General features: G+C 42.1%; 7 protein-coding genes across 7 annotated transcripts; 3 read left to right on the top strand and 4 right to left on the bottom strand. All coding sequences in view use genetic code 12, as the record gives it.

Annotated features, from left to right (window-relative positions):
* Positions 1-256: 256 nt before the first annotated feature.
* On the top strand, positions 257-2,599 carry PGUG_03405 (uncharacterized protein; the record flags this gene model as incomplete). The annotated part of the gene is made up of 1 exon (XM_001483974.1): positions 257-2,599. One exon carries the CDS (start codon positions 257-259, stop codon positions 2,597-2,599), a length of 2,343 nt encoding a protein of 780 aa, XP_001484024.2.
* Positions 2,600-3,998: 1,399 nt separating this feature from the next.
* PIKA (1-phosphatidylinositol 4-kinase) lies at positions 3,999-6,884 on the bottom strand (the record flags this gene model as incomplete). Its single annotated transcript, XM_001483973.1, has 1 exon — positions 3,999-6,884. One exon carries the CDS (start codon positions 6,882-6,884, stop codon positions 3,999-4,001), a length of 2,886 nt encoding a protein of 961 aa, XP_001484023.2.
* Positions 6,885-6,988: 104 nt separating this feature from the next.
* Positions 6,989-8,317, bottom strand: OBPA (oxysterol-binding protein related protein; the record flags this gene model as incomplete). The annotated part of the gene is made up of 1 exon (XM_001483972.1): positions 6,989-8,317. One exon carries the CDS (start codon positions 8,315-8,317, stop codon positions 6,989-6,991), a length of 1,329 nt encoding a protein of 442 aa, XP_001484022.2.
* Positions 8,318-8,593: 276 nt separating this feature from the next.
* PAP1 (polynucleotide adenylyltransferase) lies at positions 8,594-10,258 on the top strand (the record flags this gene model as incomplete). The annotated part of the gene is made up of 1 exon (XM_001483971.1): positions 8,594-10,258. One exon carries the CDS (start codon positions 8,594-8,596, stop codon positions 10,256-10,258), a length of 1,665 nt encoding a protein of 554 aa, XP_001484021.2.
* Positions 10,259-10,293: 35 nt separating this feature from the next.
* HIP1 (Hip1p) lies at positions 10,294-12,027 on the bottom strand (the record flags this gene model as incomplete). The annotated part of the gene is made up of 1 exon (XM_001483970.1): positions 10,294-12,027. The coding sequence occupies one exon, from the start codon at positions 12,025-12,027 to the stop codon at positions 10,294-10,296; it is 1,734 nt and encodes a 577-aa protein (XP_001484020.2).
* A 519-nt stretch (positions 12,028-12,546) lies between these two features.
* Positions 12,547-13,857, bottom strand: PGUG_03400 (phosphoinositide 5-phosphatase; the record flags this gene model as incomplete). The annotated part of the gene is made up of 1 exon (XM_001483969.1): positions 12,547-13,857. One exon carries the CDS (start codon positions 13,855-13,857, stop codon positions 12,547-12,549), a length of 1,311 nt encoding a protein of 436 aa, XP_001484019.2.
* A 223-nt stretch (positions 13,858-14,080) lies between these two features.
* Positions 14,081-15,583, top strand: PGUG_03399 (SF3a splicing factor complex subunit; the record flags this gene model as incomplete). The annotated part of the gene is made up of 1 exon (XM_001483968.1): positions 14,081-15,583. One exon carries the CDS (start codon positions 14,081-14,083, stop codon positions 15,581-15,583), a length of 1,503 nt encoding a protein of 500 aa, XP_001484018.2.
* Positions 15,584-15,707: the final 124 nt, after the last annotated feature.

Raw genomic sequence — 15,707 nt, 5'->3', positions numbered from 1 at the left:
TTTGAAACCTTTCAAAGTACGCGAAATTCTGTGTCTGGGGTTAAAAAATCGCTGCGAAGAGTTCAGATAGATTCATTGACAGTCAAGTTAACCACCGTTTTGTTTTCGATTTGGGGCTGTTTCGATCATCTTTTGCATTAACCGAGCACGGAAATTACGAATCCAATCTTAATATTGCATCAACTACACTCAAACCGCCTTTTTTCATATGTCTACCTGCATTTCTCATCTACTTCACTAGCAATAACCCCACAATATGTACGCTTTATGGCGACGATCTACTCGATGGCACAACCTCAATCGAATACCAAGACTCCTATATGCCTCCTGCCATTACTCCAAAGTTCCAGCTGTTGAAAAACCTCATGTAAATAGCCATCAGCATCCTCTGGAACCTCCACAAAAAGAATCCAGTGCTCCCATAGGTCAAAAAATCTCCACCATGGTATTGGACTTTATCAAACTGGAAGGGAAACACCTCATAGACAACTTGGAAGCACGAGATATAAACGAGTCTGACTCCAAGGAAAAAGACCACCTACTAAAACAGCTCGACCCAAAAATTCGACTAGATCTTGAAAATGTTTTAGACGACTACAACAAGCTCCAGACATTGCTTTCCTACCATCCCATCTTGATCAATCCCGAACTATATTTGTACTACTTGAACCGAATCGATGTTCCATTGGAAGATGACGTGAGAATTCTCGTGTTGAGGCGCCTAACGTTCCATCGAATGTTTGATGAGTGTTTGCGCAATAGGCATACGGAGATTTCAACCTTAGATCAGATAGATGAATACGTCGCCATAGTTCTTGAGGAATTGGACAAAATTAAGGACTTTTTTTACGGGATCGTTCAGTTCATTATTTCAGCTCGAACAATGTGTTCTCCAAATGTCTTTTCAATGATAGCAGATACCGTATTTCACAAAACAGGCAAAGCAGTTGAGGAGACGAAGCTTAGCGTCATAGATAGTTCGCATTCAGACAGAAGATGCGTATCTTCTTCATGCTATAATCTTTTGAGAGATATATGCCATGATATAATCGCTAATGGGCCAGCACCGGAAAAGGTGAATCAAGCGGTAGCCAAGATAGCATCGACCCCTTGCTTGACGAAAGTACCTGGTTGGTCAAGGTTTCTTCAGCCATCAGTGTATCTACAACCTCACTTATCAGGCAATGGCTGGAAACTACCAGGTCCGCTCTGCGTCAATGTTGTGGATTTCCTTTTTCTCCACAATAAGAACTCAGATCTAACATATTTGTATCAAGTATACAAATCAAAACTAATGTGTGGTGACCACCAAGCAAAACAACACATAATGACGGCCTTATGCTCGCGTATGATCAACGAAAACGACAACATGTTATATACTGCAGTCAAAGAACAATGGCACACAATAACGGAGAACGTTTTGACAACGGCTATGGTAAGATTGATCAAGATTGATATAAGAGGTAAGAGATTATGCCAGTCAATTCTCATGTCGAAGCAAAAGGGAAGAGATAAGAGGGCCTTCATAGACCTTGTCAGCGCCTTCGTGAATCTCTTACTAATTGACTCGCCCAATTCCAAACACTCCCATTTGTTGCAGATTCTTAGCGAAACGAGAGATCGCAATTTAGCAGGCATCATTTTGAGGCACACTATCAAAGACCACAGAAGCAATGTTAATTTTACGTATGAGCTACTTAAGACAGTTGCTACACACGATGTGGATTTTGATCCTAAACCATTGATTGAGTTGGGCCGTGCGACACTTCTCTGTCAAACTAACATCGATTCAACACTCGCGGAAGCATATTTCAGCAGGCTTTTGGCAAGTTGCATTAAGACGTTGAACTTGAGCACCACTAATATATTTCACCTTGACCCGCTACTGGATGCCTCATATCTGAGCAAAGCTCGATTTCATAACCGAATCCGAGAGATTGGACAATTCGTTTCACTATTGAGCCGAGAAATGCGTGTTCAAAGTATTGAAACGGTACAGCTGGTATTGAAAAAAGGTGACTTCATGCCCAGTATTTCTCCTGATTTCAAAGATTACATTTCCAGATGCTTTTTGAATGAGGTCATGCGGTTTATTGTCAGAAACGAATCGATCCTGGTGAGCTCAAGGATAACCACTCTCAAAGATATTCAGAAGTCCTTGACATTCGATTCAAGTACAGTAAAAGGTTACATTTGCAACATAATAGTCAAAAATGACCCAAGATACAGTATAGAGCTATTGCGGGACCATTCAAGCTGCAAAGCGAAATTGAATAACTGTATTATGAGCATGATAATGTCAGGCATTCTTAAAGCTCCTCATTTGGACAATGAAGACAAACTAAAGTTGTTTAGAGAGTTCCGAGAAGTGCATAAAAGCCTAGGATACAAAAGTGGTGTATCAAGATCTGTCTTGATCGAGCTAATCAATCTAATTCTTGAATGTGCCAAAGCCGATCACAGCCTTCAAAATCTAAGCTGGGTGTTACCGTATGCAGCTCAGCGAGGAGTCCCTTATAAATTTAGAAAAGCATGGAGGCTCAAGATACAGCTGTTATCAGGCGACAATATTCCCCGCAAGGTAAAGAGGGACCCTTAAAACCTACAATGGCTTGTAGAGATGAATACACTCAATTTATCGCAAGAGACTAAGACACTATACTTACATCCTTGGTGAAGTTGCCTGATGATCTACAGACGGTGATTGAAAGTTTTGACAACTTGAATGAATGACCTGCTTGTGCCAGATCCTCATACAACATCTCTTTCATAAAATACCTGTGATAAATCTTGTCGATCAAATTGCTAATGCCGTAGTTGAGATTGTGATCATTTGAGTCAAGGAAGGCAAACTTGGAAGTTAGTAAAGTTTTGCCGTTATTATTCAGTTACTTACATTTGCCAATCGTTCTTTCAGTTTCTTGAATATTTCAAGTACGGGGCCCTTATGGGAGGAGACAGGTTTGGTAGGGACACAATCATTGTAATTGGCAGTAAGTGCTGCTAATTCCTCGCATAAAATGCTAGCATTGACAATCAGATTTGCTTCTGAATTCATTTAGCCTTGTTTTTTGCATGTATGTGTTTCCTACATTTATTAAGCCCGGATTTGCAAATGTGGTACTGCAAGGTAAATCTGCGCGACCATACAAATTTCGTTGATAAGTCCGGGCGTCCACATTTGGGGGGCTCACAAGAAAACATCTTCAGTTGCCAAGCCAAGCTCGTAACTAGGAAGAACTTTGATCTTCGATTTTGCAGCTTTCTTTTTCTTAATCTTGAAATTGGAATCAAGCTTAATCACTGAGAAAGGCGCTGGTTTGGTTCTTGCGAAAGATACAAGACCATAAGATGACGAACATAATATAGTATACGGTATGAATAGCTTATCGAATGCTGTATTTACCGACTTGTATTCTTTTTTCCTTCTTGAAGACTCCCACCAAGTCTTTTCAAGTTTTGCCAAATATTCAAAGTAATCTCTCAAAGTAAAGCTACTCTTTTTCCAAAGCTAGATTAGTACATCAAACTATCATCATATTCTCTTATACTTACTGTCGACGAAACTCTGGAAACGTCTTTATTCTCAATGTGACGGCCCTTGGATATAATTGTGGCAAAAGTGGTACGTGCAACGATAAAACGATTTCTCGTCCTGTAACCACCAGAATAAACATTAGAAAGCTTTTCACAGGTCGATAAAAACTTTATATTAGCCGAACAATCTGACGCATTAGTTGATAGTATAGGAAAGCTCGTAGGAGACAATAGATGTCCCACACTAGTCACCTTCGTCACTCCAGTGGTATCATTATGCTTCATCTCAATATTTAATTCAAAAGTCATCAGAAATATGGCCTCTGAGGACATGGCGGTTGACGTATGACTCGAGTTCAGGAATGAAGAATGTATAACTTGTTAAGTATTGCATTCGCCTCATAATAGGTGCAGGTTACGAGCCCGAGACCTAATATGCAAGATAAATAGTGAAGCATCAATTATGTGTATATCCCTTGTGTTAAGAGTTGAAATTGGTCATATAGCCTGGTGTATATGCTACCAATACTCTTAGCAATTAAGGCTGTATCCACATAATTATCGCACTCTTCCTCAGTCAAATCAAGTTGAAGTCTTTGCTTTAAAAGCACACTGGTCTGCGCGCCGTTTCTGAAGCAAGGAAGTCCGGAATCTTTCTGCATCAAAGTCACGATATTGATCAAGTTATTGCAGTTCTTACGCAATGCTTTGAAACTTTCTTTGCACAATTGCCTAAACAACTCAAAATTTGCGCTATCCATACCTCCCATAACTTCTGTGTACTCAAATGTAAACTTAAAAGGAGCTGCTTCAAAACCAACACTTCCGGGAGAGTTTGATAGAAGGAATCCAAAATCAATGTGAATAATATGTCCTTCGTTATCTAGCATGATGTTTCCGTTGTGCCGGTCTTTTATCTGAAGAACATAGCATATTATAGAATATGCGGCTAAACTTTTGGTGAAGTTTTTCTGAGCTGTTTTGAATGACTGACTGTCCTCATTGCCATATACTTTGAGGAAATAATCTTTCAAGGACGCAACTCTGCCTCTTGGATTTGAGCCATTATTGATTGAAATTTCTGTAAGCGACTTCTTTATCGAATGTATGGACATTGAATTGTTGATTGTCTCCACCAACCCAGAATTGGCGCTGGTAACAAGAATTTTCATATTCTTCGTCCAAACGCCGATATTTTCATTCCTCCAAATATTTGATATAATGGAAATTAGCTGACAAGCGAAAGCTTCTTGGGGTAAATCGTCACCATTTTTCACGATGACTGAGCAAATATCCCAATTTTTAAGGTGGCCGTACGAGCTTGCTTGTCTAATTCGATTTTTCTTGGTGAGCCAGTCCTCCCCTAATTTGAAGTCGTTCTCTAACTTACGTTCTCCAGCATCCCCCAAGGTATGACCGTGGTTGATTGACTTTAGCTCTTTGATTTGGTCGTAATCGAAACCATCAAACTGGTCCTGTAATGCTTTCATCGAATCAATGATACGTTTTTTGATGGCATTTGACTGGTCAGAATTTGCTTTACCAGACTTTTCTAATTGTTGAAGCATGACAGCTGCTACCCTCATTTGCGTCGATAAGCTCCTCGTTACCGAAGGGTCTTGGACCAATGTCACTTCCTCTGCGAATGGTCCCTCTGTGTGTTCTTCATCGAGGTTGTCGAGCACAACTGGTCTTCGAAGGCTCTTACTCAAATTAGAAGTCTGCTTGGAAGTTAGATGATTAGCCAAAAACGATCTTTCGTTTGACAAGGAAACGACTGAAATATCTCCAAGATCGGCCTCCTCCAAACTTTCATCAACATTTGATGTAGGAGTTGAAGACCCTTTAGAAGCATTATCTAGTGCACTCTGGGAACGGAATGCAGAAACTTGATCACTTTGTGCGCGGCTCGAAATTATTGCCCTGTTGTGATTAGAGCTTGGATCGAAGTCCAATTCTTCACTAAGATACTCAATAAGAAGAAGGTAGGGCACCCTCTCCGCAGAGTTGAGGACACAAGTCTCGTTGACGCTTAATCTCAAGATTTTATGAAACTTTCTGTTTAGTTGAGAGCTAGCAGGTAACAATTGCGGAATATCAATTTCTGATGGAAGCAATTTATCATTGATAATGGAAAGCTCGGCTCTGAGAGCTGTTAAGCGTGCTTCTTTTGGAACTAGTGACAACCTCATCGAAACATTCTGCAATGCCATCATGAACTCAGTCTCCTTTTTGAAGTAATTTGAATGTAAATATTGCACTTGATGTTCCGGAATTAATGTGGGTGTCTTAATTCTCTTAGGCTTCACATCCTGCTGGTCAATTGAAACTAAGGATATGGAAGAAGAATTGGAAATAACTGGGGTTATGGCAAGATCATCAAGTGAGGGCTTTTTCTCTTCATCGCGAAGATCAGGCATTGAATGCGAGTGAAGATGCAAGTCATCATTCGAGTTATGTGTAAGCTGATCTGACGAAGCTGTGTTCACGACTTTTCGTCTTGAGTTTTTTGAAACAATTCTAGTGTTGATTTTTAAAGGTGGCTCAGAGTGATACTCACTATCGGTCAGATCCCTGGGCATTTCCAACGAGTCAGATGTGCGATATAGTCTCTCGTTCAACAGGTTGCGCTGCGACGCTGTTTTTTCAGTACTAGTGCGATTAAGCTTTCCTATCACCGGTTTAGAATTCATGACATCGTCATCTGCATCCGCATCGACCTCGGCTAGAAGTTTGGAATTTTTGATTGTCAAATTCTTCGTGAGTGCCTTGTGAAAATTTGCCAATTTGAACAAAAATGATTTTTGCTGTTTGCTCTGGGAAACAACTATTGGCTTGATATAATCTTTACTCTCAGGCATTGCGATCAATGATGCGAGAGCCCCGCATAGAATTAAAGACGGCTGAAAGTTCTCCCTGAATTCTGATCTACTACCGGACCTCAGCGATTCACCAATAGAGCGGTTAGAAAACATTAGTTCCTGCAATTCATTGATGAAACTTCTTACAATCTGGAATGAGTATGACTCTCGGTGGTCTTTCAACTCGAAGATATAGGTTTGCAAAGTCCAGAATGTTACAAGGCAAAAATGAGGGTACCTTTTACTGTAGTCTAGAAGAAACTCCTGTAGTGCCATTGAATCGGTTTCATAACTGACGAGAATTTGAATGAACTGTGGGATGTAGAATTCCAAGTCCAAGTAACTGTAGTGATACAATCGTTGTACCAAGAAATGCAGGACACCTATGTTAGATATGTGGTACTGCAAGTCGTGAATGCAATCAAAAAGACTGAACTGTGGAGATTTAGCTGATGCTAAGAGGGCCCCATAATCAGCATCCTCCATTTTGCCCTCAACCTCTACTTCCTTTTAACACTAGCGCATTTTTCTGCGACGATAAATTCGACACGTGACACCTCACTTTACTACTATATAAGTCTTATAAATGATTAAATCGCTTTCTCAAAAGCTGGCATGTTGAATTCTCCTTTAGGAGATTGTCCTGGAAGTATAGGTACACTTTCAAACACTTTCTCGGTCAAAACTTCGGGGTCTTCCTTCAAATCGAAATTTTTGTAAATCATAAATTCAAGATCTTCATTTCCCATATCCTTATCATCAACGGCCCTAAACAACCTTGGATGAAACTCGACACCGGATTCCAACCTTTTCTTGGCAAGTTCTCTCTGCTCGTTTTCTACTTTGAATTTTTCTTCAGTAGCTAGCTGATGGTTCCTCTCGCTTAACCCTTTTATTGTAGGACCCCATAACTTTCGAGACTCATATTCAAACTGCTCTTCCAACGGTCTAACCTTTGGAAGATACCGTACGGATTTGGAAGTATCATAGAATGTTTCGGTTTTCCCTGTAGACAAATTCTTGGAATACATGACCTCATTCCACTTTCCGGTTATGTTATATAACACTTCAGAGGAATTGGATTTTTTCACCGAACCATCAATAGCATCATAAGTACCTCCAATGAAACCTTTGGTCTTAAATTCAATGTCGGCTTCATAGCCAGTTTTAGGACACTTGATAATCATGTGATCTCCTAATTCGTATTTGAGCTTGCCAAACAAAATTCCACGACAGTAGACATTGGGCTGGTTCATAATGTAAACCTCATTTCCCCATTCTCCTAAAGTTACATGACCCCACCCCTGCATCATGGCTGCCGAAGAGTTTCCCAAAAATTTTGAAACAGGAATTACGGTTCCGTCAACACGTATCTTTCTCTTAGGAACCAAGTAAAAATACGAGGATTTCGGTGGATGATGAGACGTCTGCTCGGAAACGTAAAAAGCTTCATTCCCGTCAGGAAGATCGTCCCAGTAACAGGTGAAAACTTCTCCTAAAATAGGGTTTAATGGCTTCTTCACTGCCTTGGGTGCAATGTGCCAGGAAGCCAAATACCATTTAACCATTAATAAAAAGCGCTCTAACTCATCCTCAGTATCATTAGCTTGAAATAATACATCTGGAATTTGGAAAAAATTAGTGATTCTCTCTAGCATTGACTTCTTCTCAAGAATGAATGTAGGTAAGGTGATTTTCGCTAAATCACACCCTGGCCGCAACTGGGCTATAATGCCTGATAAAATGGATTGCCCCTCGTTGTCAATCTCATCTATGTCGTCTGTGTTCACTCCTGAAGCATCATCCGGTTTCGCCGGCGTCGTTTTGGACCCTTCCTGAGTTGAAGATGGGACCGAAGATCCACTGCTATCATGCAGTGATCTCAATTTCAACTTATCGAGTTTTGACGTCAATCCCATTAGATAGCAAGTCAAGTAACCTGAATTTATACACTCTCAGTCCTCCCCTCAATTTTGATTGCGCGCGCAAGGCCCAATCTTGTGACAATGGAACTTGTTGGCCAAATCCAAGGGTAACTCTACAATATGTTTCAACAAGAAGAGTTCTTATTACTTAGAGTGTGAGTGGAGTATCTATAAGAGGGAGCAGTGGTAGTCTTCATGTTACGATGGCAAATGTATATGGCCGGGTAACCCCATTTCATTAGAGATGTCTCATATTAACTTCATGAGGATATGAGCTATCAAACGTATGGAGTTACACCGCCTATCTCCACTGCGGAGCCTACGTCAAAAGAAAAGAGCTTAAATGATTCGTTGATCAAGGAATTGCGGAAGCGTGGCTCTTTTGAAAATGAAGCTGCCACCAAGAAAAGAGTTGAAGTTTTGAACACTTTACAGAAGATCACTGAAGAGTTTGTATATAGAGTGTCATTGAACAAGAACATGAGCGAGGGAATGGCAAGAGATGCTGGTGGAAAGATTTTCACATATGGATCGTATCGTCTAGGAGTATATGGCCCGGGGTCAGACATTGATACATTGGTTGTGGTACCAAAACATGTGAATCGTACGGACTTTTTCACAGTCTTTGAGTCTCTTTTAAGAGAACGGCCAGAACTAGAAGAAATTGCGTCCGTTCCAGATGCGTTCGTTCCGATCATAAAAATCGAATTCGGGGGTATCTCAATAGATTTGATATGTGCCAAGTTGGACATTGGGAAAGTTCCTAGAGATTTGACGTTGGGAGATAAAAATCTTTTGCGCAATCTAGACGAAAAAGATCTCAGATCTCTTAATGGAACACGTGTTACAGACGAAATATTGACACTCGTTCCTAAACCAACTGTCTTCAAGCACGCTCTAAGGTGTATCAAAATGTGGGCACAACAGAGAGCCATTTATGCTAACATTTTTGGATTTCCCGGCGGTGTGGCATGGGCAATGTTAACGGCGAGAATCTGTCAGCTTTACCCAAATGCTGTAAGTGCTGTAATAGTGGAAAAGTTCTTTCACATTTACTCGCAATGGAGCTGGCCACAGCCTGTACTCTTGAAGCAGATAGAAGATGGCCCATTACAAGTAAGGGTATGGAATCCCCGTTTATACCCCCACGATCGTCTGCACCGTATGCCTGTCATAACGCCAGCTTATCCTTCAATGTGCGCTACCCACAATATCACTAGCTCGACCCAAGCTATTATTGTTAGCGAGTTCAAAAGAGGTGCTGAAATTATGAACGACATCAGTATCGGAAAGAAAGAGTGGGGAGATCTTTTTGCCAGACATGAATTCTTCTTCAGATACAAGTTCTACTTGTGCGTTGTAGCCTCAACGAAAGGTTCTGCAGAAGAACATCTCAAATGGAGCGGTATGGTTGAAAGTAAATTAAGAATACTAGTTCAAAAGCTAGAATTAACTGAGGGTATCACAATTGCTCACCCCTACGTAAAGACTTTCGAAGATGGTTATGTGTGCAAAACCGCAGATGAAGCGCTGACTATCATATCATCATACGGGACTTTGAAGGGTGAGAAAGCGACAGAGGGAGCTCGTAAAATAGAAAACCCGAAAGAGACATACACCAACGACGAGATAGCCTTGCATTTGACAAAGCTCTACATCGGCTTGGACATTGACATCAAAGGAGCTAAAAGTTTGGACATTCAAGTTCCATGTTCAGAATTTTTCAATCTATGCAAGGGTTGGCCAACTTATAACGAAGACATGCATGCGATACAGATAAAAAATGTCAAACTTCACGATCTCCCTAATGACGTTTATGTCGAAGGCGAGGAAAGACCAATGAAGATTCCTAAAAGAAAGAGGCTCGACTCCAACGGTGACACAAACAAAAGGCTAAAAAACATCGGAACCGTTGCTACGGCTGCAAACAATTAACTGGTATAAATATTAACGATGCACAATATAAAGATTCAAAATATACTCTTCATGACTCTAACATACCATGGCCGCTTTTCCATCTCATCCTGTTGTAATTCCCAGTCCAACTCATCCTTATCTCTTACACGACGACCCGTGTCAAGGTCGATTTCACCCAACGCCAAATATAACCGTCGGTTACGGGTATACAACTTGTGACCAATGTAGAAAAGAATAATGACAAATGCTCCCAAATAATTCTGGAAAAAGTTTTTGGCATTGGGAGCCAGACTTCCAACTGGGAACAAAGCTACCCAGAATTGGACACCCAAAACCAACACCAAAAACGCCATGGAATAGACAGAACCCCAAATACCCACCACGGATGTAAATGCAAGATCGCTAGTGGGTCTATTATTGTGATGCAATGCCAATCTGAACCGAACATGGCAGAGAGAAATACTGAACCAGGAAAAGATGGTGGAAAGTCCACTGATACTCAATAACCATGCAAACACTTCACCTTCATTTTTATAGGCACTCAAGAAACAGAGCAAGCCAAAGACTGCCGAACATGCTAAACCAGCAATTGGTCTTCCTTTCTGATCAACGTAACCCAAGATTTGCGGACCTAGACCTTGTACGCCAAGACTTTGAATGGTTCTGGAACATCCATAGACAGCTGAGTTTCCAACAGAAACCACGGAAATCAAGATAACCGCATTGAAGATCGAGGGTAAGACCTTAATACCACTGCTCACAATAGCCACCACAAATGGAGAAGTCGATGTTTGTGAGCCTGAACCAAGTAATGCTGGCGAATCGTAAGGAACAAGTAAACCGACAAAAGTGAGCGACAAGAAGAAGAAAAGAAAGATTCTCCAAAAGACCTGCTTGATGGCTTTTGGTAACACTTTCTTTGGATTATGAGCTTCTGCGGCAGCCAACCCCACCATTTCCGACCCTGCCAAACTATACGATGCTGTGACGAAAACGGTGCAAACACCTTTGAATCCATGAGCAAAAGGTCCCGGGTTGTTCCAGTATCTGTTTCCAATAAACTCATGGTTGGGACCACCTCCACAAACCAAGACTACTCCAAGAATAATAAACCCAACTATGGCAATCACCTTGACTATTGCAAGGTAAAACTCGGCTTCTCCATACCCTTTCACGCCGAAAAGGTTGACAATAAAAATGAAAACGTAGAATATTGCAACCCATGCCACAGGATTAATAGCGGTGTTCCAGTACTGTATCGACATCGCCGCGGCCACCAACTCTAGAGGAAGAACTATAAGCCACATTATGGCATAGTTCCAGCCCACGGCAAATCCCCACAGTGAATCTACAAACCGAGTAGCATAACTGGAGAAGGCTCCACTCACAGGAAACTCCACACACAATTCTCCCAATGCGTGAATCGTGGAGAAAACCATGGTACCAACGAGACCCCAAGCTATAATCAACGCAGCTGGACCACCAGTTCTTAAAGAAGAACCACTTCCGATGAGCAAACCAGTTCCAACCGAACCACCGATACTGATCATTTGCAAATGACGATTTTTCAAATCTCTCACCAACGGAGACCCGTTAGCCACTCCTCGATTAGCACGCTCAATATCATCCAACCCAGCCATGTCATCGATATCTTGTTCTTGTCTTCGAAACGACTCTTTAAACTTGGCCCATCGGCCCATCTCAGTAGAAATGGGTGCCTGGTACATGCTCTCCAAATCACGAGTCAGCGCACTTTGAGTGTCCTTGACATCTCGAACTTCGGTCATTGCTTATAGGTGCACCTATGGATTCGACATTTTACCTCGGCGAAACTTAGTCATGAACGGCGTTCTAGTGAAAAATCCGCATTTGGCAGGTGCGACGTATGGCGTTTTTCTGGCAGGTGCAAGACTAGACCGGAGGGGTATGAAAAGATGTGGAAAAGGAAAGGAGTACAACGAGGAACTAGAACATCAGCGTTCTTCTATTTTGGTTCTCTGGCAAATTCCGAAATTAACGTCTCTGATCAGTCGTTAAGAGTATACTTGGGTGTGACCTGAGTGCAGGGTGAGGTATATTGAGTATGCTTAAGGTACGTTAACTATGCATCAGATATGTCAAGTATGCTTACATCCGTTCGACTCATTCATCAAATTCTTTATTGATACTCATCAGTACGACAAAAATGCAGGGGTTCATCCACTTATATAGATCCAAACCAAGCCGCGGAATCCGCCGCCTATTCGCGGCAACCAACGGGCATCTCAGGCTCGGCGCCGCACGTCACTTTTGCTCTGAGAACCTACTTAGCCTCGCTTCATCAAGTACAAGCCAAACATCACCAAAAGTATTCCAAGCACCGCCAAACGGCCCCGCGGTTGTGTAGTTCCAGCCAAAGTTGCAGCAATTGTGGTATCGACAGTAGGACGAACAAGTCGTTGAATAAGCCGATCCAATGCAGTGGGTCGCATATAAACCAGAGTTGGTCCGCTGAGCGAACTTTCAGATTCTCTGTCACTGGGTAGAATTTGAAGAAATCCGGATGCGTTTACTATAGGTTCTGGAGGATGGAACGGAACTGTAATGTTCAAGTAGACAGGTTGGTGATCCGAAAGTAAAACATCAAGACTATTGTAGTTGTGGATTACTGGAGCAAGTAATACCTTTTCTTTCGAGCCTCGAATGAGTTTGGATGTCATGGGTGCACGGTATGTGGACTGGTAGAGGATACGATCACACCATGAAGGCGATCTCTTTGTGCTGTAGATGGCAGTAGGATACACAAATTTGTATGTTGGGTTGAAGTTGATCTCACCTTCGCTGAACCCATTGAGCATGTCACCAGCTTTCATTCCCAACGTAAGCTCGTCATATTGGGCAAGGAACTTACGAGGAAGGTCTTTTGTTGCCTGGGACTGGTCCTGTAAGCAATGCAATTTTTTGCTAACTTCTGAGTCCGGGGAAAACTTTTTGGTGGTTCTGTAATTGAGATCTCCCATGAAGAAGCTGTGCGATCCAGGCTTTACAAACCCATACCCGTCACCGAAATCAAGACTTCTCATGAGAAAATTGAGGTTTTGGTTTCGTTTCTGGTAGTAATAATCCCCCTCAAATGCACTTAAATGGGCATTGACAAACGACATTTCCACGCTTGTTTCTTTGCCTTGAGTTGCACCCTGGGGTATATACTTGACTCGAAGCCCAACAGCTCCCTTCATGGAAGAGTAGCCGTAACCGCAACCACTTTTAGCTTCACGAACCTGCGTGTACTTCAGAGGGTATGGAGTTATCGCAACCAAACCAATGGCGCCAACACTAACCATTCCCACTGTATGGAATCTGGCTATGTCCTCTCCATAGAAGCCATTGAGGGCGTCGAGAAACAAATCATTATACTCACGGAGACACGCTCGGGACAGCGGACCGTAGGCTCCCTCTATAATCGTTCCCATTTCTTCGAGTCCAAATACAAAAATAGACGCTGGTTCTTGGGGAAAAGTGGAAACTAGCCGGCGACCCAACTCGTCGTTGGCTCTTCTTTTACCGGCGTTGAAGGTGAATAAGTAGATGGGAATTGACATGGAGGCTAGGAATTGGTTACTGGATTCATGAAACATAAACTGACTGGATTGAATATAAAATGCTTCTGGTGTCACTGGGGTCGAGGGTACAAGCAAAAAAATTGATAAATAGCTAGTGAAGGACAAATATGTTCCCGATAAATGTGTATGACAATGTTATGTTAACCGCAATTTAGCGTGCGTTTAAGTTCACAAGCGGCTTTCCTGCGCAGGACCCTCGACCCCAAATTCGCGATGGCTTCGATTCCATTTGCAATCGATGTCTGGTTACATTGAGCTCCAAAGGTCACTTTTGGAAGAGTCCGACATCATCGAGGATGCTATAGCACAGCGTGCGCGTCGAAACGTAGACGTGGTGCCCGCCGAGGTCCGTCCAGAAGAAGTTAAAGACCTTTTTTCAACGCGAAAACGGCCGTTGAAGGAACTAGTTCAGCAACAGCATGAGGTTAGTTACTTTCTCGACAAGTGCAAAAAGCAGAAAAAGGCGTTTATAGATGCCAGGACCGACCCTGCTGTGGACGAAGAGCTAAAAAGAATCGAAGATACTTCCACTGACTTTGTGGAGTTCGATAAGATGCTTGAAAAGATCGTTAAACACTATAAAATTCAACAAAAAGAACCATCAGCACCGCAAGACATAGCTGAGCTATACAAGATGTACTCGAGTGCTCCCCCAACCAGCATTACAACCACAAAAAAGAATAGAATAAAGACAAAACGAAAGTATATACTCAGTGCGGTTGCAGCCCATTTAACAGCAGACTCATTATTTTCCCCAGAAGAGTGTTATGGAAAGTACTTGGACTTGAGAGATTTGCATGCCGAGTACCAGCATTTCACAGAGATTTCGTACCGAGATTTTTTGGTTGCACTAAAAGAACTCAAAGCACCAGCAAACGCAGACCCCAAAGCGTATATTGTGTTTGTCCAAAATCTTTCAAAATACTTGCAGAGCTTCTACAGCCGCAAGTATCCATTCAGAGACGTTGACACTTTGTTGTCTGAGATAAAAACTCAATTTTCGTCGGAAACACCACCAAATAATGACCCTTTGTATTGCAAACTGTGTGATAAGCACTTTACCAAAGAACTGGTTTTCACTGCCCATTTAACAGGAAAGAAACACAAGAAGAATACCCAGCGTTGCAGCGAGAATGGTCAGGTTTCGTCATCGTTGTTCGAAGAGTTCAAGGCTCGTAAGCTTTGCGAAGCATTGGCAGAAACATTGACCAACACCATTACCAATGTCGATCGGCAGACTGCGCTTACTGAGCGAGAAAAACAGATCGAAGGGATAGGACTAGCCGACGATGACTCGGAAGATACTGTTGTTCAATCCTCCAGTGGTTCAGATGATAATTCCGATAGTGACCGAGAAGAGTCTGCTTTTGCCAATATGCCACTAGGAGCAGATGGCACCCCGATTCCACCTTGGCTATACAAGTTGCAAGGGCTTCACCGGAGCTATGACTGTGAGGTGTGTGGTAACATTTCGTACAAGGGCCGTGTTGCCTACAACAAGCACTTTGGTGGTGCGAAGCACGTACAAGGACTAAAACTTCTTGGGGTCGATGATGACTCAATTCCACTTTTCAAGAGCATCAGTACTATAGACGAAGCGGTATCTTTGTGGAGGAAGATCAAGCGAGCAAATAGAATAGAGGAAGGTGAGCGAGAGAATGCCGTTGAGGTCGAAGATGAGGCAGGTAATGTGATGTCGAAAAAAGACTATTTGGACTTGAAAAAGCAGGGGTTGCTCTAAAAAGGTTATTGAACAATATAATAGACTCTAATATAAAAATCTTTCTTTACCTATCGACCATGTTTCTAAAATTTTTTTTGCACCCATTCTTCCTTCTTCCTTCTTCCTTTTCGCATCTTTCTTC

Source organism: Meyerozyma guilliermondii, genomic scaffold (genome assembly GCF_000149425.1).
Source record: "Meyerozyma guilliermondii ATCC 6260 scaffold_4 genomic scaffold, whole genome shotgun sequence".
Taxonomy (NCBI): domain Eukaryota; kingdom Fungi; phylum Ascomycota; class Pichiomycetes; order Serinales; family Debaryomycetaceae; genus Meyerozyma; species Meyerozyma guilliermondii.
Note: the sequence above shows the minus strand (reverse complement) of the source record. Positions and strands in the feature narration are given on the sequence as shown.